Raw genomic sequence first — 26952 nt, 5'->3', positions numbered from 1 at the left:
CTATGAACTAGCTCAAACCAAAATGTCCTACAGAACTGAACGGTCAAAATGTCCATCTCGACTAACCTGGCTATCCAGACAGTAGTGCTTTATGGAGCGACGCCCATGTAGCAGCCTGGTAAATATTGCGGATTGACACTCCACATGACAACGCAGTGGTTGTAACTTGGCTCTGGTGGAATGAGCCCGTAAACCTTCCAGAGGGTGCCTCATGGCCAACGTGTATCATATTTTATGCAGCGCCTAATCCAATGAGAGAAGGTCCTCTTCACACTGTCTTTTTTTTTTTTTGCTCCAGCGAATCCCAAAAATAGCTGTTCCCTGGTACAATGGATTTAAAAGCTAACAAGCTATTTAGGATACAGCCTATTGAGTCTCTCCCCTCCTTAGAGATAGGAAAAGGAACGAAGAATGCTGGTATTGTGATGTTTGCCCGACATGAAAAGGAGTCACCACTTCTGAAACAAAGGAAGCTTAGGGTCTCAGGACTAGTTTGTCTGGGGGGAATATACTGTAAGGCGGGTTCTCAGTGAGAACCTGCATCTCACTCACCATATGCATTGATGTTTTGGTGATGAGGAACACAGTCTTGAGGTTAAGAAGCCATAGCATACAGCTGTACAGTGGTTCAAATGGAGAACACGTTAGAAAGTTGAGGCTCAAGTTAAGATCCCACTAGGGAATGATAAAGTGAGAAGGTGGACACAAATCTCTTAAGCCTTTCAAAAAATGCATAACAATGGGTGTCTTGAACAAAAAGGGCTAATCCAGCAACCACAAAAAGGCAGAAAGGGCCGAGAGATACCCCTTTAACTGTGCCCAAAGACAACACAAAAAGCAACACTTTGGATAGCTTTCTTAGGAGGGGGTCAATGTTCCGGGTACAGGATATACAGATTTAGTCAAGGGATGCTTGGTTGTCAAGATGACGCCTACAACCTTGAGAAGGAGGTCGAAAGCAGTCTATCGTTGCTCAATTGAAAAATCATGAAGAAGATGATTAGCTGGCTCGGGTGCTGGACTCTGTCCAGGTGCTGTGACAGAAGCTCCTCCCGAAATGGCAGCCTGATTGGAGAACAGATGCTCATGGCCAGGAGTTCTGGATATCACACTCTTCGTACCCAATCCGGTGCCACTAAGATGATTCTGATTGGAAGGTGTGCAGGGAAGGGGGAGAGGGAGAGAGACCTTGCAAACGCCAACGTGCTAAGGTGCTGACATTGCACATTCTCGTGGTGGCAAAAAGATCTTGCAAACATTCTCCCCATTTGCGGAAGAGACTTTGTGCCACCTCTGGATGTAACTGCCACTTGTGGTTCGCTTGTCAGTAGCTGATTTATCTACACTCTCCTTTAGTGATCCCATCAGGTGGGATACCACCATGAAGATCCCTTGGTGTTCCAGCCATTTCCAGAAGCGTAGTGCGTCCTGGCACAGGGCCCATGACCCCACCTGCCAAGTTTGTTGCAATACCACCTGGTGGTGATGTTGTCCGGGAGCACCTGCACCAGCCTCCCTTTGATGGATGGTAGGAGGGCCTTCAATGCAAAGCAGATGGGTCACAGCTCCAGAAGGGTAATATGGAGCTGTGCCCCTGCAGGAGACCAGATGCCTCTGATTTCCACCTCTCCTAGATGGCCTCCGCAAACCAGAAGCGATTCATCACTAACCACCATTAGCTCTGAGTGGGGTAGGGAGAGGGGTCAGCCTGGGCATAAATGCAGAGGTCCCCCGTGGCTGGGAATTTCTCATCTCATTGCAGAGCCTGCATAAGCCACATGGCATGCTTCACCAACAGGATGCTATCAGTCCCAGTAGCCTCAGATTTATTATCACTGAGATCCAGGACAGATACTGAAACATCAGAACCATAGCACAAATGTCCTAGACTCTTTGTATTGAAGGAGCGAAGGTCTAAAATAGGACAAAGGCCTCCATCCTTACTCAGCACCAGAAAGTAGCAGATGTAACAATCACAGCCTTATTCTGATACTGGCACCCTCTCTATGGCTCCTCTGGCCGGAAGCGCCTGCACTTTCTGCTGCAGAACAGACAAGTGGTCCTCTGTAAGCTGTTCTGAGGGTGGTGGAAGGTGCAGCAGGGTATCAAGAAATGGCAAGGCAAATCCCGACTAGACAATACGTGGGACCCACTAATCCAAAGTTAACGCCCGCCACCCTGGCAGAAAATGTATGATCCTGTCTCCAATGGGGTGGCCCTGTGCTTGAAAGGACACACTAATGAGGGAGAGGCTGCGGGAGGGTTTAAAGATTGTGCTACCCTGCTGTCAACGTGGTCTTTGGGTAAAGCGATCTCGGCCACGAGTAGGCTGTTGGGTTTGTTAGGTAGGCTGGACTTAATGGTTTTGGAAGCCCCTACTATAGCCACTGAGGGGGAAAAACTGTTTATGATCACAACAGTTTAAGTGGCAGGCAGGCCCAAGAAGCACGCTGAGCAACTCACTGGTCGAATCTGCCTTCTCACAAAAATGGCAAATCATCGAAGGGCATGTCCAGGTGGACTGATCATTGCCACCAAAGCATGTGGGCCACATCCACGCATGCCTCCGGATAGCTACGCTGGTGCAAATTGCCCTGCCCAGTAAATTTGTGGTGTTCAATCCACAGCAGATGGTTAATTTAGCCATGCCGCGCCTATCCTGGACAGCCTGTGTGAGAACAGGATGCAAGTAGTCAGGGACACTGGGTATAATGCCATAAGAGACAGCTGCGTTAACAGAGTATAGTGCCAAAATGTTTGAAGAAAACATGTGTTTTCCATCGATCCTTCACACTACACTAGTGGGTAATATGAGGTGAACTATGGGGTGCGTCTGGTAAGTGGGAATATCTGGGATTTAGTCCAGTTTATGGATATTTCGGACAGCTGTCTACAATTCCTGCATTCTCTCATGATCAAGTTGAGACACTGCTGCATATTTCTAAGTTACATGGTCATACCATCTACGTGTAATGAAACCAGGAGCAGGCGGCTAGTATACCTCAGCGCATATGCAGAGCAATGTTGTTGCAATTTGACAGTTAATGGCTGAAGAGCCAACAAAAGTAATATGGGTGACAGTGGCAAGCCCTGATGTGTCCCTCTGGATAGCTCCATAGCCCCCGATGTTACCTAATTGATATGTAAACTATCCATTGGAGAGGTGTACAGAAGTCAGATCATATCCAATCAACAAAAACTCGGGGCACCCCATTCTACATAATACGGAGAACAGGAACTTCGACTTCAGGGAGTCATAAATGTATTAGTTTTGGTCTAGAAATATCGCTGCATGATCTAACTCTGGCTTGATATCATTTAGTATAGTGAAGAGTGAGCTCTAAAGCGGCTAGCCACAGATCCAGATTGGTCCGGTATCACCATATTGGGCAGTAACAAGCTCAGCTGGTTGGCTATCTGCTTAGTTAATATTGTGTCATTACAGCTGAGCAGAGACAACGGTCAGTAGGATTCGCATCTATGGTGTGCTTTGTCTGGTTTTTGTACTGCAATCAGTATTTTCTACTGCATTGTGGGAAGCATACAGCACGTGTGGTGAGGAAGTTCTACAAAATTCTTATAAAATTATGCAGGAAGGCCATCCAACCCCAGCGCTTTGCCTGTTAGCAATTCTTCTTTCACTATTGCCACCTCATCCAGTGTAAATGGTTGTATCAGAAGCAGCTGTTGTGCGTAATTCAGCCGTAATAAAGTTGGGTCCTCTATAGTTCATTTTAGCCTGTGGACAGGCGTTTTTGGTGGCATGTCATTCAGTGAAATAGGCTGAGAAGGTGTGTAATATATGCTCATTGTCTTTATGTAAGTTGCCTACTGTGTCTTCATTTCTTTAATAATGTAGCTTGGGATCTGCCCAGCCTTGTGCATATTTGCCTCTGAACTTTCTCTCTCTCCCTTTAATACTTCAGAGTATTCTGTGACATTCTCTCTTATCTGCTTCAGCATCCGGCCAGTGTCTTTTTGGGGTAATGTCTGTTCCAGTCTGCTAATATCTCATTCTAAGTTTGATAGGTGCATGAGAAGTGATTTTAGGATACCGTTTTGCTTAGAGATACACGCTCCTCTTATTGTGACATTAAAGACCTCCTATACCACACCAAGCTGTTCCACTCAACCTATGTTACATTCACAATAGTCTGCAATTTCTATTCTCAGTTCTTTGCTGAATACTCTGTCTTTCGTTTACACATCCAAATGCCACTGCCTAGTGAAGGGGAGTAGGGGGTGGCTTCAGGCAAAAGCAGTCGTTGCAAGACTGGAGATTGACAGAGTGCGCTAGCTAAACATTTAACTTCTTGCATCAATGATCCCACATCTGGAGTTGTCAGCCAGAAGTCCAGACATGACCATGTTATGTACCGCATGGCTCGTGGATGCTTGTCTTTCCGCAGATCAAGCAGCCTATGCTCTGACAATACGTTACAGATATGGGCCGCTGCTGCTGTACTTCCTCCAGCTATGATCGAGGATCTGTCTAAGCTCTCGTGAAGCGAGAAGTTGAAATATCCTCCCTATATTAATGTGTGGCTCAGTACTAAGTATTACTCCACATAGTGTTGCATAGAACGTTAGCGCATCAGTGATCAGGGCGTAGCAATTTGTTTTAATGATGCGTTTGCCTTAGAATCTGCGGCAAAGGAGTGCATATCTGCCATGAAAGTCCATCTGTAGTGGTGTTCCCTTTCAAATCATTATAATTACTTCCCTAGGATAAGATAAGTAGGACAAGGTAACCTGATGTGTCACCCATTGTGTAGCAAAGCTAGCCTTTGAACTGGGGTTAAGGTGCATCTCTTGCAATAAAGCAACATTTACTTGGTGCCTATTCAGGTGAGCAAGTACCTGGCATATTTTTAATAGTGCCTTCAGAGCACGTGACATTTAGAACCTCAGTTTTTACATTTTAACATTATTGACAGTTTTTTTACAACTTCATCAAATAGTAAAATCAAAATATTCAGCTTCCTGAGAGATTTTTTCCACAACAGGACTTCTCTTTTTCAATAGTGCCTTTAATGTGGCAGAAAAAAGGCGGTGTCAGACTCCAACAAGTTATGCACGATGTGTCTGTCAAAAGATTGTATACTGAAAGATTGCGAAATCTGTAAAAAGATGCCTTAACATACTCTCACGGAGAGAGAAGGCATCAGACTGAGGGGCGTCAAGGAAGTACTGAGGAAGGGCAGAAGAAAAAGAGAAGACTTGAGAGATCTTACGTCCCCTCTGAAAAACAGCCTGTCGATAAAGACTCCCATCGAGGAAGAGCTAACGAAAAATCTTCACTGTCACAATATCGATGACATCCCTCTAGACATCATTCCGACACAATGTCTAAGGTATCGATGGCAAGAACATCAGTCCTGATTTGTTCGCACTCCAATGAGGGCTCGGCATTACACAAACGGTGTTGTGAGAAATAGATAAGACACCGTCAATCAACGTCAACACACAGGCATCACTCGATGTGGAGGAAAGACCTAACTGTGAAAGTTTCACTCTACAATGTGGAAGACCTCTCAACGTTCGACATCAATGGTTTTGATGTTAAAGATAAAAGACCATACACGCCAAACTAAATCTCCTTTAAAATCAAGGAAGATATAAATCTCACCAAACATGTCAGAATCTCCAACCTCCCCTGCAGCTTTGCTGCAATCTACATCCTATACTCCAACTATATCAGCAGCATCTCCATCTGGATCCTCTCCACTGGACAGCATCTCTAGAGGTCTTGGTTAGAGGGGCAACTAAGCTGAATATCTCTTTACTGTATGGGTCATAGTCGAAACCTTGCAAAATAACACAGCTCTCAAGCCCCTTTTGCCCTTAGTTCCTGGTCTATTGGAAATAGCAGAGGATTATTTTTTAACACCTGCAAGCGTTAAAACAGGAACACCAAGGTTGCTAAAGAAATATAGACCACCTCAATATGACCCTGAATTTTTGATGTGAAAACAATACCGGATTCTGTTTTAGTAACCTCTGTGCGGCGAAAATATGCATCTGATCAAGAGACAACAGCTCCTTCAGAGAGTGAAAGTAAGTGCACGGAAGCCGCTGGATGAAAAGCATGGAGGCCTCCCATCCAATTACACCAGATTCAGATCTGTTGCTATTTAAACCAATAAAGCCAATAACACCTTTTGAGGATTCGCTGCAAGAACCTCAACATCGATTAAACTCATGATCAAGGATGGTGTTAAGATAAATATCAATGTCGCTGATAAGGAAGAGAAGACAAACTGCTTCTCCAAGCCATAAAAATAAAGAAGATACCGAGCTCCAACAAGAGCAACAACAGATGACTAACTGCTGTCTCTCATCTTCAAAAAGCAAGCGCTACTGCCATTCTTGGTCATTACCAAAGAGATATATAAGAAGGAATGCATTCCTTAATCAAAGACCCACCTAAACGCCACCTGCAAAACTATACAGAAATACTGCAAGAATGTTTTTAGTGCTGCAGTAGATTTGACTGAATTGGCAGAAGCCAGATATTGCCATGGTATATCCATAATAAGATCTTCATGGCTATGTCTTCAATGTCGAAAGCCAGAAGCATAATTAAAAATTATCAATATACCATTTTCTAGAAATCTCAGTTTGGCGAGCACACAGAGAAAGAAATGCAAAAGGTGAAAAATGAGGAAGAGACATTGAAAGCAGTTGGCCTCGAGGAACTGAAGAAATTTATCCAACCATAGTACAGATCAAGAGTACACAGATGTTATCAGGGTAGGGTTCAAACCCTTTCAATTAGCAACTATAGTATCCTCAATGTCAGAGATACCAATGCTGAATATCGAAACCAAAAACAGCCCATCCAAAATCTCTGTACTCTAGAGGAAGATAATCATCTGGCACAACGCAGTGACAACTTAATACCCCCTCTGGGGGAGGGGGAGCGATGAGATGGTGTAGCGGTATCCTTGCATATGGCATAATGAACGTTAATCACAAGAGACATGAGGGTGCTAAATATTGTAGATGCTGGATATTTTCTACCTTTCAAAACTATTCTTCCGCAGATGCCACCAAAAACAACTGCAAAGTATCAACTATCCATACAAAGGAAATAAACATCTATCTGTCAAACCAAAAAGGTTTAGGAGTATATTCCAGAAATGTCCTCAAAATGAAAAAAGGATTAAAGAGAAAAGTCAAACTCCAAATAGATCTGAGATAAAAAAAAATTAAACTGAATGTTAGGCCTTCATTAAATGTACCAGCACCTGAGGGAAATAGAATAGATGTGTGCAATAGACCTACAAGGTGGATATTTCCACATTCCTTTAGCTAACTCCCACAGAAAATGTCTTCAATTTCTAATAGGAAACTAGCATTATCAATACAAAGTACTGCTTTTCAGCCTAAAATCTGCACCATACACGTTTTCTCAATATATGGCGGTAACTAGTGGCTCACCTAAGAAAAGGAATATTTATTTATCCTTACTTGGATAATTGGCTGCTGAAAGCTCACAGTCCACAGAAGCTAGAACACAACTACCTAATGACAATGAAATTGTTGATCAGATTAGATCTACAAACCAACTAGCAAAAAATCAATATCCACATCAGTGCAAGGCCTCTAATTTAGGGGCAACACTGAACACAATAAAATCAAGAGTGTTTCCTTTGGAGGAGAGAGTTTCTTCTATAAAGGATACATTGTATGTCCTACGGGTAACCCATCAACCAATTACAAAAAAAGATAACCTCACTTCTAGGATTGCGTAAACATTGTCTTGAATACGAGGTTGCATATGAGACCTTTCCAGCAATGATTAGAAGACCCAGTGGAGTCAAAGAGAAAAAAGTTGGGAAGACAAATTGACTTTAGCAGCAAGAAAATGCCTCACATGGTGGTTCAAATGTCGTAATTTGCTAGTAGGAGCTTCATTTTAGAAACAACTTTCATAGTGATAACAGATACTTCCCTTACAAGTTGGGGAGGTCACAAACATAATCAAACAATTTTGGGACATTGGTCAAAAAGAAAAATCACACTGCATAAATTACATAGAGATACAAGTTGTTCATCTAGCTCTCAAAGCCTTCCTCTCATCTTCAAACACAGACAGACAACATTACCACCATGCATTACATAAAAAGACAAGGAGGCACCAGGTCGAGACCTGTCATTGCACGCTCAGTCAATATGGAATTGAGTTCTGTCCAACAATGTAAACTTGACAACAATTCACAGTTCAAGACTTTCTCAGCAGGTACTATGAAGAATCTCAAAAATGGGTATTCCATAATGAGGTCATAAAGGATAATTTCCAAGAATGGGGAACTCCTTCATTTCATAAAACAAAAGAAAACAAATAAATGCTGAGTCTGTGAATCCAAACTTTCAGAACTGGGATCTCTAGGGAATGCCTTTTTGATGGAATGGTCGAGGCAATTTCTCTACACTTTTTCACCAATCCCATTAATACCAACTGTGACTCTAAAACGTCTAAGGTTTACATCAAACATTATACTGATAGCTCCAGACAGACAGTGGGGGCACTCAAACTTATTACAAATGTCCATAAAACCTCACTAGAGGTTGCCATACAGACTGGATATGCTAATGAGACTCCAAGGTCAAATTCGACACGTGATCCTTCCATCATCAAATTTGCCTACATGGGTCAAAGGTCAGACAATATGGTCACCTGAATCTGGTAACAGTCTGTATGGCAATCCTGAAGGAGGTTAAACATCAATCAACAAGGACAAATTATGCACTTAAGTGGAATAATTGTGTATTTGGTGTCCGCAGTAAGGACATAATCCAATGAAGGCATCTCAAGAAGATGTGATTCGCCCTTATTTATTACACTTGTCTCAACCTAAGCTTCAGTTTTCTTGACTAAAAGTAAATCCGGCAGCCATCATGGCACACACAATATCTCTGAAACAAGTAGAATTTTTCAAGATACCAGTCATCAAAGATTTTTTAAAAGGGCTGAGAAAAGTTTATCCTCCAATAAGATATCTTTCTCCACCTACTACTATATTCACACAGTTTTTTGACAGATTTAGGTGGGGTGATTTAGGGTATGCAGGCAGTCAAACTCAAATAGTCGGCTAGGATGGGGAATCCTAATCAGCATTATAGTTAAAAGGTCTAGCCTGCACAGAAACTTCATGTGGCATTGCAGAAATATGGGAAGTACATATACTCCTAATATCCCAGCCAGTACACAGATATTAGAATTATTCTCGTCTTGGATTGTCTCAGAATGGCAATCAACCTCAGAATCAGGTAAATTGGAGGAGAAGACTATACAAATATCTTCCACCAGTCTAGCAAAGGGATATTCCCCATAAATTATTTCCACCAAGGGGATGTCTTAGCATTTTGCATTTTCTGCAAGTTTTTCATTAAGGTGCCTGCTGAGCTGCTCTGTCTCAATTTTGTAGGCCTCAGGAAAAGACTGCTATTGGGGAGATGTGCCACACCTGAGACCAATGCTTGAGGGATAGCGCTTTCCTTAATAGGATTCTGGTTGTGATTTCCTCTTGTGTGTTGAGGAAGGATGGATGCTAAACTGAGAAATGGAAGAAAGGATTTGTGGGCTAGGTGAACTGTCAGCTTCAGCCTGTTGAGGTGATATTTCAGTGTGAAGGATACCACTTCATCCAAGTCAAGAGGTCGCCAATGTGGGCTCCAAACTTCACAAACAGCAGTCTGCCAAGGTGGTCTGTGTTGAAGAAGGTTTATGAAATCAAACTTCTTGAAGCATGATCTTTCTCTTGCATTCTAGAGAATGAATGGAGTGCTATGCGTGTGAGTTCTTTCTTTCCAATCTCCCATCGTCTGTGATCCATGGCCTTTTATGCACTCTTAGAGGGGTACCATCTGCATTCAGCCGAGTGATGTCAAGGCAAGAAGACAGTAAGGCGTGGAGTCTTCTTTAAAAGTTGACATGTCATCTGTGTAGATGGTGGACTGTACTCTACAGGAAACATGTCCAGAATTCTTTGGCACTGTGTTGCCATCCAAATTTCGATGAATTGTACAGGCTGGTGTAGGGACTTGTATGAGATGACTTGGAGCACCAAATCCAGCAGAAGTTTGAGAGGCATTTGTAGATATTGTTGCATCTTTTGTGGTGAGCTGGCTTCCATCAGTTAATTGCCTAGAAACAGGTAAAAAAAAAAAAAATGCATCTCCACACAATGGCGGCTGCTATCATTGTGGTGCAAAACCTGTGACCATTTGGGCATACACAGATTCATGGAATAGATACATTAATAACCTTTAATCCAAGTTCTCTTCCACAGGAATCCTCAGAGTTATAAGTATTGACTAGTCTCGCCCACGTGCGGGGACCCCACAGCACTTATTAAATATTCTATATTAACCTTGTACTTGGTATTTAACATATATACATATATCTGCAGCCTATATAGAGGGTAAAAAATGGCCAGATTACAATTACTTTTCTTAATTAAATACATAAATCAATACAATTCATGTTAGTAGTAAAGCACTGACCATAGGAAGTCTTCCACAAATCTTTATTTGAAAGGAAAGGGAATATGAGACACTTAACCAATAGGCTGCTATCAAAAAGAGTAAGCATAAAACTGTCACTGTGCCTTTAAGAGCCTCATGTGTTACAGCAAACAAATGATGGACGGAATGCTGACAATGCAAACATTCTCCCCCAGTCAAAAGATCTGGGTTAAATCCATCATTCTTTTGCCCACTACGCCACCCCAGTTTGGACCCAGCCATATGCAAATCAATCTTGACCCTGTGCCTCATGGGAACAGTCCAGACCGAACTGTCAGGCCAGGTCCTCCCTGGACCAGAAACAAGCATCCTGAGACCGGTTTCAGGGTATGTCACCCTTCTTCAGCCAGGCTAGCTTGAATTGCCACTGGAATCAAGCTATCCTGGCTGAAGAGGGGAGACATACCCTGAAACCGGTCCTATGATGCTTGTTTCCGGTCCAGGGAGGACCTGGCCTGGCAGTTCGGGCTGGACTGCTCTCATGAGGCACAGGGTCAAGACTGATTTGCTTTTGGCCAGGTCTAAACTGGGGTGGCATGGTGAGCAAAAGAATGATGGATTTAATCCAGATCTCTTGACTGGGGGTGAATGTTTTGATTTGTTCTGCATTCCGTCAATCAATTCTGTGTCTTTTGCTTCAAGAGCCTCACAGCACCCCTGTATCCCATCATGGCCCTCAAGTGACAGTTAGGTCAGGTAATTTTTATGGAATACAGGAACCCTGCACACAGAAATCAGTTGAGAGCTGCAATGGCGTCCATCCAGGAAGGTGGGTGAGTTGCTTATGACTGACCAGGATTCCCCTGAAATAGAACTAGGATTACAGGTAATCAACTTATCCTTCTCTTTCAGGTGATCTGCATCAAGAGTAAACACAACATCAAGCCCATCCCACAAAGCGCGGAGTTGAAAGCAAAAAACAGCTTCAACCCTTCACCAAAATGATTCCTCAAAGAAGCCTGTCCTACTTGAGTATTTGCTTTAGCATCTGAATCCAGACAATACTTTTGAGTAAAGGTATGAGCAGACTTCCGTGTAGCGGCTTCACAAATCTCAAAAATAGGTACATTTCTTAAAAGAGCTGCAGTGTGAGAATTCCTCCCCAGAGTAGTGTGAGCCCCAGGTATAGTAGGTTAAACTTTTTTTTAGCTAAATGGTAGGAAAGGAGAATACAGGACACAATCCATCTAGAAATAGTTTGTTTAGAGAATGTCAAACCTGTTCTGACTGGACCAAAGTTAACAAAAAGTTGATTTCCTGATACCTATGGTTTTCCCAAAGTTGAATTTTAGCTCCCTCCTCGTATCCAATCAATCAATCAATCATAACATTTGTATAGCGCACTACTCACCCGGAAGGGTCTCAAGGCGCTTGGGGGGGAAGGGTCCGCTACTGCTCGAACAGTCAGGTCTTGAGTTGTTTCCTGAAGGCGATATGGTCCTGGGTCAGCCGAAGGTGGATGGGGAGGGAGTTCCATGTCTTGGCCGCCAGGTAGGAGAAGGATCTGCCTCCGGCGGTGGCTCTTCGGATGCGTGGTACGGCGGCGAGGGCGAGGCTAGTAGACCGTAGCTGGCGGGTGGGCGTGTAAAAGGTCAGGCGGTCGTTGAGGTACTTAGGGCCCAGGTCGTGGAGAGACTTGTGTGCGTGGGTGAGGAGCCGGAACGTGATCCTCTTCTTGACAGGGAGCCAGTGTAGGTCTCTAAGGTGGCCGGAGATGTGGCTGCGTCAGGGATTGTCCAGGATGAGTCGGGCGGAGGCATTCTGGATGCGTTGGAGTCTTTTCTGTAGCTTGGCTGTGGTTCCGGCGTAGAGGGTGTTTCCGTAGTCCAGTCGGCTGGTGACGAGTGCCTGGGTGACCGTCTTCCTGGTTTCGGTCGAGATCCATCGGAAGATCTTGCGAAGCATGCGTAGGGTGTGAAAGCATGATGAGGAGACGGCGTTGACTTGTCTGGTCATCAAGCGTGAGGAGTCCAGGATGAAGCCCAGGTTGCGTGCGTGGTCTGTCGGCTTGGGAGTGGTGCCCAGGGCGGGGGGCCACCAGGAGTCGTCCCAGGCGGAGGGCGATGGTCCCAGGATGAGGACTTCCGTCTTGTCTAAGTTCAGTTTCAGGCGGCTGTTCTTCATCCACTCGGCGACGTCTTTCATCCCTTCGTGTAGGCTGGTTCTGGCGGTGTCGGGGTCTCTGGTGAGGGAGAGTATCAGTTGGGTGTCATCGGCGTAGGAGATGATGTTGAGGTTGTGTTGGCGTTTGATGGCTGCAAGAGGTCTCATGTAGACGTTGAAGAGGGTGGGGCTGAGTGAAGATCCAGAGAGTGTAACAATCTTTCAGCTGAATAGAGGGGGGTGGTGGGGTTAGGGAAGAAAGCAGGTAGCCAGATATTTTGGTTAATGTGAAAATCTACGACTACCTTTGTGAGAAAAACAGGATGAGTTCTCATCCCCACTCTATTAGAGTGAAACACTGTGTACAGTACCTCAGAACACTGGGCTTGAATTTTACTTACCCTACGGTCTGAAGTGATAGCAACGAGATTCTCCATGTGTGATGTTGCAAAGAGGCTTTATGTATTGGTTCAAATGGCTGGCCCATCAATTTGGAAAGGAAAATATTAGGTTCCCATGAAGGAGAGGTAGTCCTAACTGGAGGGAACACCTTTCTAAGCCCTTCTAAAAATCATTCAGCACTGGAATTCTGAAGAAAGATGTTGCGGATGGAGATTTCCTATAGGCCGTAATGGCTGCAAGGTGTATCTTAATTTAAAAAAACTGCAGCGCTGATTTTGTCAAATGTAGAAAGTTTCGGGCTGATTATATCTTCCTGGCATGAAATTGGATTGTGATTATGCTGTGTATACCATAAATAAAACCTTTTCCATTTGAAAGCATATGATCTTGAATTTCACTTACTCTACAGGTTAAGGGATGGGAACAAGATCGTCCATGTGAGATGTTGCAAAGAGGTCTTATGTATTGATCCAAATGCAGGGCCCATCAATTTGGAAAAGACCATGTTAAGTTTCCATGGAGGAGGAGAAGTCCTAACTGAAGGGAACACCTTCCTAAGCCCTTTGAAACAATCTTTCAGCACTGGAATTCTGAAGAAAGAGGTTTGTAAAGGAGATTTCCTATAGTCGGAAATGGCTGCAAGGTGTACCTTAATTGATAAAAACTGCAGCCTTGAATTAGCCAAATGTAGACAATAAGGGATGATTTAATCTTCTTAGCATGAAATTGAATTGGGATTGTGCTGTGCACATCATGAATAAAACCTTTGCCAAATGAAAGCATATGATCTTCTCGTGGAAGGTCTCTTAGCCGCCCTGAGAATGTCCATACATTATTTGGAAATACCTAAATATCCATGCTGTCAAGTTCAGCGATGGGAGGTTGGGAGGCAGTATCTGTCCTTCGAACTTGAGCAGGATATCATATCTGCATGGCAACCTCTTGTGAGGCCTCTCTGACAGATGGAGAAAGTCCTTGAACCACCACTTGCGAGGCACTCCGGTGAGGTTAGTATCCTTCTGGTCTGAGATTGATTCACCTTGAGGCTCACTGTTGCAATGAGAGGAGTTAATGGAAATGCATAGAGAAACTTCCCTGACCAGGTTATCAAATGGGCATTCCCCTTGGACCCTGGTTGGGACAAATCTGGACGAGCAGTCATGGCATTTTCTGTTGTTTGCGTCTGTCAACAGGTCTATTTGAGGATATCCCTATTCGTTAAAAATGTCTTGGAACACTTCGTTGTTGAGAATCCAGTCATGATTGTCTTGGAAGTGTCGACTGAGGGAATCTGCTTGTATGTTTTGAAAGCCTGGCAGATGAAAGGCCGTTGTAGTCAAGTCTTTGCCTAGCAGCCATTTCCAAATGGTATGAGCCTCGAGAGGCGAAGGGTGAGAATGGGTTCCTCCCTGTTTAAGTAACGCATATTTGTCATGTTGTCGGTATGGACAAGGATGCACTTGATTGAGATCGCTGGAAAGAAAGATTTTAGAGCAAGGTGGATCGCTCTCAATTCCAGCATGTTCATGTGGTAAGTCTGACCAAACAGCCTGGTTTGAAGGGAACCCATGTGAGCTCCCCATCACTGGAGGGAGGCATCTGTTATCAGTGTCTGAATTGGTGAGCCCTGATGAAATGGTACCCCCACAATCAGATTATTCCCTGAGACCACCGTGGAAGAAACTTGTGTGCGGCCTCTTGTCCTCTCAACGGTTGGAGAGCTGATTCCACTAGGGTTCCAGGCATTGCTGCAGAGGCCTCGTGTGCAACCTTGCATGCGGTTCCATGAAGATGCAAGAAGCCATAGACCCCAGTAGAGACACTATCTGCCTCGTAGATGGATGATGAACCTGCAGAAGATTGCAACATTTCAGTGATTGATGATAGCCTCTCTTCCAAAGTATACAATCTGGCGGACTGTGTGTTCAGTATGGATCCCAGGTAGTGCATTTCTTTGTATTGGGCATGTTGTAGACTTTTGGTAATTGATGCGAAGACCCAGGTTTGTGAGTGCCTCAACACAGATGTGAAAATGCTCCATTGCCTGTGACGGTGAGGAGATCTTTACCAGCCAGTCGACCAGGTAAGGATATACAAATATTTTCTATCTCCTTACGAATGCTGTGCCCACGGCCATGCATTTTGAAAATGTTTGTGGGGCTGATTTGAGGCAGAACGAGAGTACTTTGTACTGGTGGTGCCAAGATCCCACTTTGAAATGGAGACATTTCTGATGTTTTACGGAAATCGAGAGGTGGAAATATACATCTTAAAGGTCTATCGCACATATCAAATACCTTGATGCAATTGTGAATAGATTTGGTGGAGGGCCAGAATTCTGAACCTTCCGCATCATATGTATTTGTTGAACACTCTGAGGTCTAAGATGGGACTGAACTTGTTTCAGTCCTTTGCTTTTTACTAGAGAGTAACGTGAATAGATACCAGATTGCCTTTAATGGCATGGAACCGCCTCTATGGCCTCTTTTTGCATTAGGGTGTTGACTTCTGACTGCAAGAGGTCTAGCTGGTACCGGGATGGTTTTTACGGAGGAACCGTAGGAGGAGGGGCATGAAGCAAAGAGAATAGCCAGTCTGTAAAATATTTAAGACCCATCTGTCTTTTGTGACTAACTGACAGTCTTCCAAGTGATTGACAATACTTCACCCCCAGAGGAGCAGGTAACAGAGAAGGGGGAAGTGACAATTCATTGTTTTGCAGGAGGCTTTCCTGCCGCTGCATACTGCTGTTGTTGTTAACCTCTTCCTCTAGATGGTCTGCGAGGATGGTAGTGTGACCTTGCCTGCTGCTGAAATTGTTGCCAGTCAAGGGTCTGAACCCTCTGCTGGAAATACCCTCTGTCACAAGGCCTGTATCCCCTGGAGAATTCCTCTAGCTTTTTGTGAGAAGTTGGCCTGGTATAAGATTTCCACTAATTTAAAGTGGGCACTTTGCACCATTCCAAACAACCCTTATGGTGATTAAAAGGTGAAAGATAACCTTAGAAAGCTATCCAAGTGGTAGCTGCGGAGAGCAGCCTTCAGGCTTAGTCTTGAAGGAACATTAAGCAGTTTGTTTTACCAGAATGCAACCTTATAGTATTTATTAAATCAATGGAGAACCACACAGTAGTTATAAAAATATGTATTTATCATTATAACACACCTTAAATACCTCACAGTATCTGCTACATACAGATAGGCACAAAGCACACAATACTGTAGCACAGAAACAAACGTAAGTAGCACTAATACACAGTGGGCTCCAGGGGGAGACCAAACCATATACTAAAATAGTGGTATAAGAATCACGACTCGAGTCAAGACAGTGTCTAGAGAATGTAGAATCGCTGGGACCCCAAGGAACCACCCAAGGTGAGTAAGTATAGACACAACGGAGGATGGGTGCAGTGTGAGAACACAACTGTGTGCTACTTACAATTCAATGGGAGAGTCGCAGTTGCAGTTTTACAGTTTAAGGACCCTTCCCAGTGGATTATGAAGAAACCCTTTAGGACATAGAAGGTTGAAGAGCCACCCCACCCGTGGATACCGAAGAACCAGAGTTACCTATCCCAGGGAAGCCGGGGGACAGAGTCTGGGTCACTCAGGAGTGACCAGAGGCTCGGTAGATGAATACCCACCGATGTTGGGTGCTTCAGGTGTGAAGGAGGAGACCTTGACTCGACAGTTGCAAGGACCAGGAGACGTCGAGGACGACTAGGAGCCAGATACGAGCTGTCCCACGAAGGATGTCGAGTGCTGAGGGGCTGGTGTCCAGTAGGAGCACCAACAAGCCTTGGCAGCCGCAACCCACGAAGAACGTCAAAGAAGGTTATAGTCTGGCCCAGCAAGGACCAGGGGACTCACCACAGCAAGGGGAGTCAGGGCAGGCCTGGAGTAACCAGGGGTGCCCAGGAAAAGCAGTGTTGTCCCTCAACGGAACAGGATTCGCAAGGGGACCTCTAGCAGTTTCACAAAGTTACAGCTTGCAGGGCACAGAGTGCGAGGAGGGCGAAGTCCTTTGTACGAAATGTGCGCAGAGGTTGGGACTATCGATAGCCCAATGCACTTAGTTGGAGAACACCAACAAGCATATGCAATTACAAAAGTATGCAGTACACAGGGTGTAACGGAGACTCCCTACCTCGGATCTGGCCCCCCTTACTTACCCTGTCCGGGGCGTCCTTTCCGCTCAATCCTCCCTGCCCGGACAGTCCATCCAGGGTTTCAACCACAGCCTCGGTGACCCCAGGAACCCCGCCCCTCTTTTTCTTACAGGAGCCAATCCCGAACAGCGACCCACCGGAAGGACAACCCCTGATTCCCGGAAGTCCCTCCTACCCGTTCCCCGCCGGAGACAGAAAAGCCGGAAGACAGGAAGCAGAAGTCGTCGAAGGATCGTGGCAGGAGAGTTCGGCAGGAGATACGACGACAGGAGAGGACGAGAGCGGCGAACCAGAAGAGTGGTCGGAAGACTGGTGGAGTCCCCCGGAGGAGGCTGAAGAGCGGCCGTAACTCGGATGAGAGTTACGGCGGAGCCCGTGAGTACCAGCTTTTCCTTCCGTATAGTACTCTACAGTACCCGTGTGTACCCTAGACTCTCTGTAGATAGATGTATATAGCCTCTCTCCTGTTAGCACCCCTGCACACTGATAGGATCTCTCCGTATCCATTGTACAGCACCTCACGCTTTGTAAATAGTACCCCACTCAACCCCTTTTCCGAACACCTATCTTTCTTCGACTTATCCCTCTTTTTCCTCGTCCCTTCTCCTCACACTCCCCTCCACTTTTATCACTCCCGGTGAAGGTTACGGCAGCGACATAGAGTGTCCGCAGGACTAACGGCTCCTTCTGTGTTTTGTCTCACTGCCCTCCGAGGTGTCCGGCCCCACATCGTTTCTACCCCTCCTCCTGCAGAAGACCTGTATTCTATCCGGTTGCACACCGTACCTTGGACACAATAAAGTAGACTATTGCACACTATATACGGCCTCCTTGCCTGCTTTTCCAGCCCGCCGAATCCCGAAGATCACACAGGGGTTCGGGTTATGTGGTCCCCACGAGGGATACTGGCCTCAAACTTGGTGAGAGGGCAGCTCGGCCTCAAGGAATGTAGGACCCCACCTCCTGTGTTGCTGGAGCCTTCGAAGTCCACAGGAGCTCAGGATCAGCAGATCGGTCAGTTACGTTACTGTGCCTGTGAATGCAGGGGAGTGACTCCTTACCCCAAGGGACATACCTCAGTTGTCCTTGATGCTCCACAGGTCCTGCACGGAACCTGTATGTGCACAGGCACAGACGATACTTTGGACAGAGAGGGAGACGAAGTCGGGCCCAGTTGAAGCCCAGCAAAGTCCAGAGTCCAGACGGTCGAAGGTCAGTGGTTTCTTGTTCAGAATCTTGTCCACGTCGAATCTAGGGTCTTACAGCCAGGTAAGCCATTTTATACCCGCAGGAGAGGGTTGGACAGATTCAGGGGACCCTCCCGGGGGAGGATCAGGACAGAGGGGAGGTTACTCCCCTGTCCTTTGTCCAGTTTCTCGCCATTACAGGCGCCAACGGCTCCCAGGACTGGTGTGAACTGGACTATACACAGGGACACCAAATGTGCACTTCATGCAGACTTTCAGGCACATTGGAAGTGCACCCACCCAGCCCCAATACACTAAATCCTGTCTGGGAGGTGGTCACACCTACCTGTGACAGGATGCCTATTGTGCTGCCTTCCTCTGCTCAAGCTTGGCTCAGCAGCAGGAGGGCAGAAATGTGACTCTGGTCAGCAGCAACCATTTTGTGCTGTCCGGGTCGAGAAGGCTGGTACCGGGAAGATCAGGGACCCCACGAAGCTTGCTTTGATACCAAACACGACATGGTTTGTTGCTGTTGTTTTTGAGATAGCATTTTACGCGAGCATATAATGCACCTCTACCTATCTGTATGGCTGCGTCACGACAACCTGAAAAAATGGTCTGCTCATGCAGGGGCACCCTCTCACGTAACACCCAGCACCCTGCCTTCAGGATTGTCGAGGCCTGCTATAGGAGTGACTTATAGGTTTTAAGTGTAGTGACCTATAGATATAGTAAACCTATATCTAAAGTAAGTGGTGCATGCACCATCTTACACAGGCTGCAATGGCAAGCCTGTAGTTCCATTTTGCATGGCCTCTCATGGGTGGCATAAAACATGCTTCAGCCCATGGGGGGCCTCTGGGGTGCCTATGCCCTGGGTTCATGTGTACCATATACTAGGAACTGACAAGGGTACCCCAGTATCCAATCTGGAGTGGACCGAAATACATGGCATAACATGTTTGGGAGAAAGCAGATGGACTGGGGTTCTGATTAGCAGGATCCCAGTCAGACTAGTCAAAAACCAGCAAAAGTCCAGGCAAAAAGCAGTCAGATCCTACCTTCCTACACTTTTCTAGGCCAACAGCCTTGAGTGTGTCCAATTCTATTTTCATCCAGGACATCTCCTTGTATGCATGGGTACCAAACAGGGTGTTACCTGAGAATGGCAGGTTCATAATTTGGTGTTGTGCCACTGGCCTAAACCCAGTAAGACGTAGCCAAGATGATCTTCTTGCACAGATACAGTGTGCATAACCATGCGCCACTCGATCTGATGCATCCACAGCTGCGCTGATGATTTGATTCGAAACCAGGTCACCCTCACTGAATATTTCCTGGAAATCCTGCCTATCCTCCTTAGGCAGATTCTATGAGAATCTATCTAGCGAATATCACATGGATCTACCATATCTTCCAAGCAGAGCTGAGGAACTAGCAACCTTCATGTAAGATGGCGATGTTTAACACATCATCTTTTTTCCCAGGGCATCGATCTGCTTCCTCTGTCAGGTGGAACCAAAGAAGAGAAAGAAGCTGCAGAGTGTGCTTTCCGTTCAGCTGCCACTATCGCAGAATCCAGAGGAGGATCTTAGGAACAGAGTGTCATGATCAGGGGCCTTGCATTTCTTAAAGATGCTAAATCGAGCAGATCTCAGAGATGCTTGCTCTAGGAGTCCAGAGACCAGTGGCAAGAGTGGTCTTGAGGCTGTTCTGTGATGCAATATTTCAAAGATCACAGATGAAGTCGTTGTCATGGTTAGAATGTCGCACCTCTAATTAGGACATCATTAAACGTCAAGAGATCGCCCACTGGTGACACTGTTCCTGAAGGTGTATCCGAGAGTGTAGGAGAATAATCTCGCACAGAGACGTTGTGGACCAAGAAGGTGACCTTCTGTACATGGGTGAAGCAGTATGAAATCTTATGGACCTTGACCTGGTTCTAGATGTTGTTCTAGATCTGGAATGGAGATGTATAGGGCTTCTCGACCGCCGAGGTGATGGCTGCAGACTCCTATGTGGTCTTGGATGAACAGCTGGCAGTACCGATGGTGTGCCAGCAGAGAACCTTGGGAAAGATTTTCTGTTCAGAGACGGCGTATGGCATGTGACACTGGAGGGAGAGTATGTTTGTGAATACTCTTGAGTGTAAAGTTGGGGGCATAGGTCTTTTTCGCAGACTTTCCAACCACTTTGAAGAGATATTGATGGGTGACTGTGAGGTGGATCTTGCAGGTGATAGAGGCCTAGATTCCACCAAGTCCACAGAGACACACTAGACCTCTGTTGATGTCAATTGAGGCCTTTCTGCAGCATGGGAAAATATCAGTTTGTCTTTTAAAGTCGATAAATGCTACTTCTTCGACGTCCTGCATTTTTTTTCTTCACAGGCCTCGACGTCAACTGCTGCTTTCATGTCGATAGATGTCTAGTAGAAGTGAACTGCTATCTTGACGGCGATGTCGTGACGTGAGAATTTGACAGCGAGGATTGTCGTCTGGCTGTCACATCGACATAGACGGCGATGTCTCGAAGCCCGGGGAGTTTCTAAACGTTGACCGATGGTGCTTCCTTTCTGGTGATGTGACTCTCTGCGTCAATCGTCTGATGTGTTCCAATGTCGAGCGATGAGCCAACCCCACCTTGGTCGGGGTCTTCAACGTCAGTGGCGATAATACTGGTATTTCCCTCAATGTCATACCTCTCAACGTCGACTAGGACCGCATTTTCTGGTGTTTGTAGCGGGATCTGCATCTGTGGGAGTTTTTGGGATTAGAGGAGGGCTCTTTGGAAGAAGAATGGTGCTCCCCAAGGCCTCTTGTTGATCCAGCTAATCCTTTCTCATGAAGTCCATGAATTCTATTGATCTCCCTGTCCTTGAGGGTGCACCTCAACAACTTCTGGCAGTGAGGACAGGTGTCAGGACAGTGGGACTCTGGCAGACAGACAATACAGACTGAGTGAGTGAGGATCAGTCTCAACCTTCTTCTACAGGAAGGACACTTCATAAAGAGTGAAGGTATATTTGACAAAAATAAAAAAGCGGTTCTGGCTATTATCACGTGAGACTAGTTTGAAAAAACGAGCCGACCTAACCGTCACCTGTGAGGCATGATGGGATACAGGGGGTGCTGTGCCAGTTTTAGGTTTACTCTTTTGATGGCAGCCTATTGGTTAATGAGGTCTCATATTCCCTTTTTCTTTTAAATAAAGGTTTGTGGAAGGCTTCCTATGGTCAGTGTTTTACTAGTAAAATGAATTGTATTGATATATATATATATATATATATATATATTTACGTACAAGGTGCTACAACAAGAAAATAAAAGAAGTTCAACAAACTTGACTGGGAGAGCATTTCCTTTTATCCGGTGCTGAGGTGCCAGATTTGGCAAATATAAATAATACTTAGAAAGTGCTCCAGGGTCCCCTCACGTCGGTGTGACTATTCAATGCTTATGACTATTGATGAGGATCCCCTGGAAGAGAAGGATGTATTGGTCCTCTGTGCTCAAATCCTAATCAGTGACGAGAGACAAAACTACCCTGGAAGAAGAGTAGGAGGAATGTCATATGGTGGAGGCTGTTATCTTGGTCTTAACTCTAGGAATGAGCTTCTGGGATCCTTCTTGAAGGGGTCTTTCGTCTATTCCATGAGATTTTCACTCTTGGCACATGCCTTGTATGGCGTTCCTTCACTTGCTTACTCTGTAATGCCACCTGGTGATAGAGTCCTATAAAGTCATTTTCAGGTACAGAAAGAAGATCCCTATAGAAGCCTTCAGAAACTGAAGAGATGGGAGATAGAGTCTGGATCTTCTTGACGGATGAGCAACTCAAAACATTTTAAATTGATGTTGGCTTGAAAAAGGATGTGCCTTAAGTAACAGCAAGGACATGAATGTGAAAAAGTCCTTGAAAACAAGGCCAGTGAATTGGGTGATGTCAAACATCTTCGTGTTAACTGAGCGTTTGGCACTGTAAGATTTTGTATAATCCCACTTAGGGGGTGAAGCAGAACAATGGATAGACCTGGTCCTCACTGGGGCAGAGGAGGATGAGGAAATTAGGCCTCTTAACCCTTTTGATAAGCTGGAAGTGGTACTAGGGACTGCTCCATTTGTTAATTTCCCCTTTCTTAGCTCTCCATTTCTCAACCTTCTGTATTACACATTTTGACATGTGCCGTGTTATTTAAAATATTGTCCGTCCGTAACAGCCACATCATTGCTGTCCTTTAAAGATATTTTGCCGTTAAAAGACAGGCAGTTATTGAAAAAGGTAGGCAAGGTGAGTGTAAGACACTGTGGCCTACCTTATCCACCATAGGAATGACTACTGTTGCACCCAACAATTCCTGGATCGCTGACTCGGTTTATTGATCAAGCACTCCTGTAAAGGTCTTGTGCTGAGTAAATTTGTGGAACTATGAAAATGGAGGTTCCCTTAATCCCAGAAGAATTAAGGTTTGCTGGGGTGGATGTCATTCACAAGTCACTGTGAAGCTGTGCTACCACCCATGTGTAGAGGTTTGTTCTTTTTAATTGTTTTCTTTTTTTAAATAGTCTTACTGAAATTTCAAAGCCTATCTTTGTGACATTTTCTTTCTGAACTATATAGGCAGCTTATCACAGACAGACATCAAGTAGGCATACATCACAAAAGAACAAAGAAATATAAAAAGATTCCTCTTGAATCTGGATTACAAGATGTGATGCTGAAAATTGTTCTGAGATTGAAGTCAATCTTGGGAAAGTACCTAAACAAGTTGGATTTGAAAGAGGCAGAAAGTTCGAAATCTTTACACATCACTGAATGTTTTTTCTTGGCTGAGGCTGAACAACCTCCTGAAGGGTCTCTGGTACAAAAGAGGAAAACAATTTTCATTAACAGGCAAACCGAAAGTTGGTCATGCTGTTCTCCTGATTTTGAATACCAAAGCAAAAGAATTCAAATAACAGTACCAGAGCCTTAGGAATGTGAGAATTTGTTCCCAGATCCACCTCCCTCATCAGGAGATTGGGCTCTGGGAAACAGACCAGCCAGAGGATGTTCTCAGCTTGTTAGGAGAACTAAGGCAAACATCATCCCTCTGTGGTACTATTTGAAATGAACATGAAAACGTCATCAGGATGCCTTGTGACTTGCTATTTCTTGAAGCTGTACTTACTAGGGACTGCAGCTGGAGAGTCTAACTCCTTAATGGCTGGTAGAGTGCTTGTTAATTGTGCCTGGTATTAAATACCTCTTACATAGATGTGATGATGTCAGTCCCAACTCAACTTGTTCAGTACCGTTCCATTCTGTGACATTGATAGATGAAGATTTCTCGGTGACCTCTGATGAAAGCAAGCACAGAAAATCCAAGATCTGACCAGATGACATGTCCCCAGAAACAGTATGCAGGTTTTATTTGGGTCAATCGCAAAGGACTGATTTGCCAATCTGGATGCACTGCATGAAACCAGTTGCAAATGACATGAAAAGAAAGGCCCTAAAAGTGACAAGACATCCATTTTTAGAAGATTTGCTCATGTCCTTACCAGCGTACAATTTTAAACAGGTTTAAAAGGGATGAGAGAAAGACTACCGAATAACAGGAAAAGAGGACATCAGCAAGACTCAGGAGCATTGATCATAGCGATGTTCTTGGACAACAAGAGTGATCTGAACAACGTATTTTTCAGAGGGTGGGTGCTCCTTGAACTATTATTAGGTTTCTGTTGAAATGTTAATCTGAAGTCACCTCATCTTCCCGATTCCAAACTAAAGTTCACAAAGAGCTTTACGTGGGCAGTAGTGCAATTTCCTTTTTTTTTATAAATGTGTTTTTTATTAAGTTATTATTAAGTTATTTCCATGTAACGAACAGTGTGAGTCTACAACATGACGCATTCAATGATATCAGGATATGATACGTTACGAATACACAGTGGGTGGCGGGCTTGGGGAGCCAGTTCAGGCTCTGGGGTTCCCCACTCAACCACAATGAGGTGCTCCCATATGGGAAATGGGTTAGGCCCATCCTCTGTCATTGGCAGTGCATGTCACCCCCCAGTTCTGGGCAATATCTCTCTTCCCCACTATCAGCCCAAGTGTTCAAAATATCAGTTTTTTCCTCGGCAGTTCCATATCCCAGCGGGACACCAAAAAGTATGAATTGGGGATTGTGTGGTATTTCCTCCTCAAGAACTACACTGAGTTACTTAAGGATCATGCCCCAGTATTTCTGGACCTCTATGCGCCCCCAGAGGGTGTGAAAGAACGAGCCCTTGGTTTAGCTGCATCAAAGACAACTGTACAGGTGTACCTTACCGATTTTATGAAGTTTGACCATGTCCAAATATACCTTGAGTAAGATCTTCAGCTAGGCCAGGTGGAAGCGCACCCATATGGTCATCCCCCAGGGATGCATCAGGGCCGCCTCCCAGTCTACGTCTCGTTACCAGTTCTGTCATAAGCACCCTTGGTTGAACATTTGTACTTAAACACTTTATAAGAGCAATTTTAAAAAGGAGACGCAAAATAAATTGGCATTAAACTAGACACTGGAATTGCAAGTAAATAAATAGCCAGTATTTACAGTTATTATTAAAAAAATTGAAAAAGCACACTTTGAAAAAAACTAAAAAGAAAGGAACTCATTTTAAGCAAATATAAATAATATGCATAAGCTTTGTGCAGTCATTTAAAGTAAAGAGAACTGATGGGTGAAACGGACTGACCCACTGCCCCATGCTGTGGGGCTTTTGTGGGCAGAAGCAAAATGCAAAAGATAATTTAAAAGAACAGTGTGAAAAGGCCTCTGACCAAACGCCTTTCAATGTTTATATATATCTAATGTTTGATTTTTTTGAAAAACAATAGTCCAGCAAGATGGCTGAAGCGGTCTCAAAGTCCAGACCTAAAACGCCTTTTGCTTTCTTTGCTGTATTGCAGTACGTACCCAATCTGTTCTTCTTAGTTTGAATCAGTGTTTCTTCCAGGTCTCTGCACTTCTGTTATTAAAAACAAAGACAATTAAAAAAGGTATTTTAAATAAACAAAAAAAGATGGAAATATGTACTTTGACAACAGTATACATACAGCAGGCCCATACGTCAGCCCATTTCACACATGCTGTTAATAAAACGACTGCATGATGTCAAGCTTCACCTCTTATACTCATTATGGAAAAAGCAAATGTAATACAACATGAGCACTGCAAGGTCAAATAATTCTGGCCATTCTCCTCCTTTTCTTACATATTTGTATTGTGTTGTTTTGTGCCATACAAAATATGACACCCATTTCGGAGCACCCTGTTTCACCAACTCAGATACAATGGCTGAGTCCTGCTGGATGAAGTAGAGAGCGCACCCATGGAGTTAGTAGGTTGAAGAAAGTCTTGATCCATAAACAGCTCAGAACACCCATGCCCAAGAGGGGTCTCGAGTTTTAGCTCTTACTTACTCAGAATTATGTACCTAGAAACAACCTGCCATATACGGACAGCTAGTCACATCTAAATAATCTTTACTGAAGAGGTTTTACATTTTTTTTTTACCAAAACAAATTACAATAACATGTAGATTATAACGAAATGATATAATCAAAGACGTAGGTATCTTTCAATAATAGTTTTTATAAGGCACAGTTTTATCTCCACGCAGATTTACCACATACTGAAACATCCCACATGTATTAGACTGTACCATATGTTTTTCTAATCCTAGTAAATGGAAAGAAGTCTAAGCAGTGGCTTGACATTAGCCACTCCCCAGAATAGGACATAAGTGACAGCACTTTCCCTGGTGGAATGCACCCACATATGTTTACGGAATCCTTTTAGGCAGTGTCATAGCAGTCTATTACACAGAGCAACCCTTCTTTGTGCCAGTGCACCCTACAAACTGATTGTCATCTGAACGATATTTTGCGGGGTTAACATAAAAGAGGAGTGCCATTCTAGGGGCCAGACTGTAATAATTTCTCTTGCTTGGTAGGATGAGGATGGAACGTCAGTAGTGATAGAAAAGAGTCTCCCTTGCAGCGCAGCCATATCTGATAACAATAAGATCAAAGGAACTTGCACACACACAGAGTACCTGCAGCTAGCTCTCAGACTCCAACGGGACCCCTTCACAATGACTGAAGCAAATTAAGGTCATACTGAAAGACAAAAATATCTTGAGCAGAACCACTCTTTGAGAAAACGCAGAACGAGGGGACTTTTTTCTGGGAAGGCTGAAATTGCAACTATGCATCATTGAGACTTGGCTTAGCCAAAGAGCAGACCCGGGCTGAGTGGAAATATCCACTTGAACAGTAGTCATCACTGTCGTCCGACAACCAAGAGGAAACTCTCTTCCTGCATTAGGCAAAGGCATATTTAGTTGCAGGATGCCTGCCACCGGGAAACGTCTGTCACCTCACCCGAGACAAAACACCAGCTAGCCAATGCCTTACAACCTTCACACAAACAACACTGGAGAGTATTCTGGATTACAAAACTCCCTCCCATCTCTTCAAACAGAAAGTGCGGTCTGAAAGGAAGAAACTTGTAGGGGACAAAC

At 44.6% G+C, this 26952-nt stretch overlaps 1 protein-coding gene across 2 annotated transcripts in view; it reads right to left on the bottom strand.

Annotated features, from left to right (window-relative positions):
- Positions 1 to 26952, bottom strand: part of CENPH (centromere protein H) — a 466689-nt gene that overhangs the window by 133618 nt on the left and 306119 nt on the right. For both annotated transcript variants that reach the window (XM_085632190.1, XM_085632197.1), the window contains one exon: positions 25344 to 25395. In XM_085632190.1, coding sequence (XP_085488316.1) covers positions 25344 to 25395 — 52 coding nt within the window. The remainder of the gene's footprint in view (positions 1 to 25343; positions 25396 to 26952) is intronic.

Source organism: Triturus cristatus, chromosome 2_1 (assembly GCF_964204655.1).
Source record: "Triturus cristatus chromosome 2_1, aTriCri1.1, whole genome shotgun sequence".
In the NCBI taxonomy this organism is placed as follows: domain Eukaryota; kingdom Metazoa; phylum Chordata; class Amphibia; order Caudata; family Salamandridae; genus Triturus; species Triturus cristatus.
Note: the sequence above shows the minus strand (reverse complement) of the source record. Positions and strands in the feature narration are given on the sequence as shown.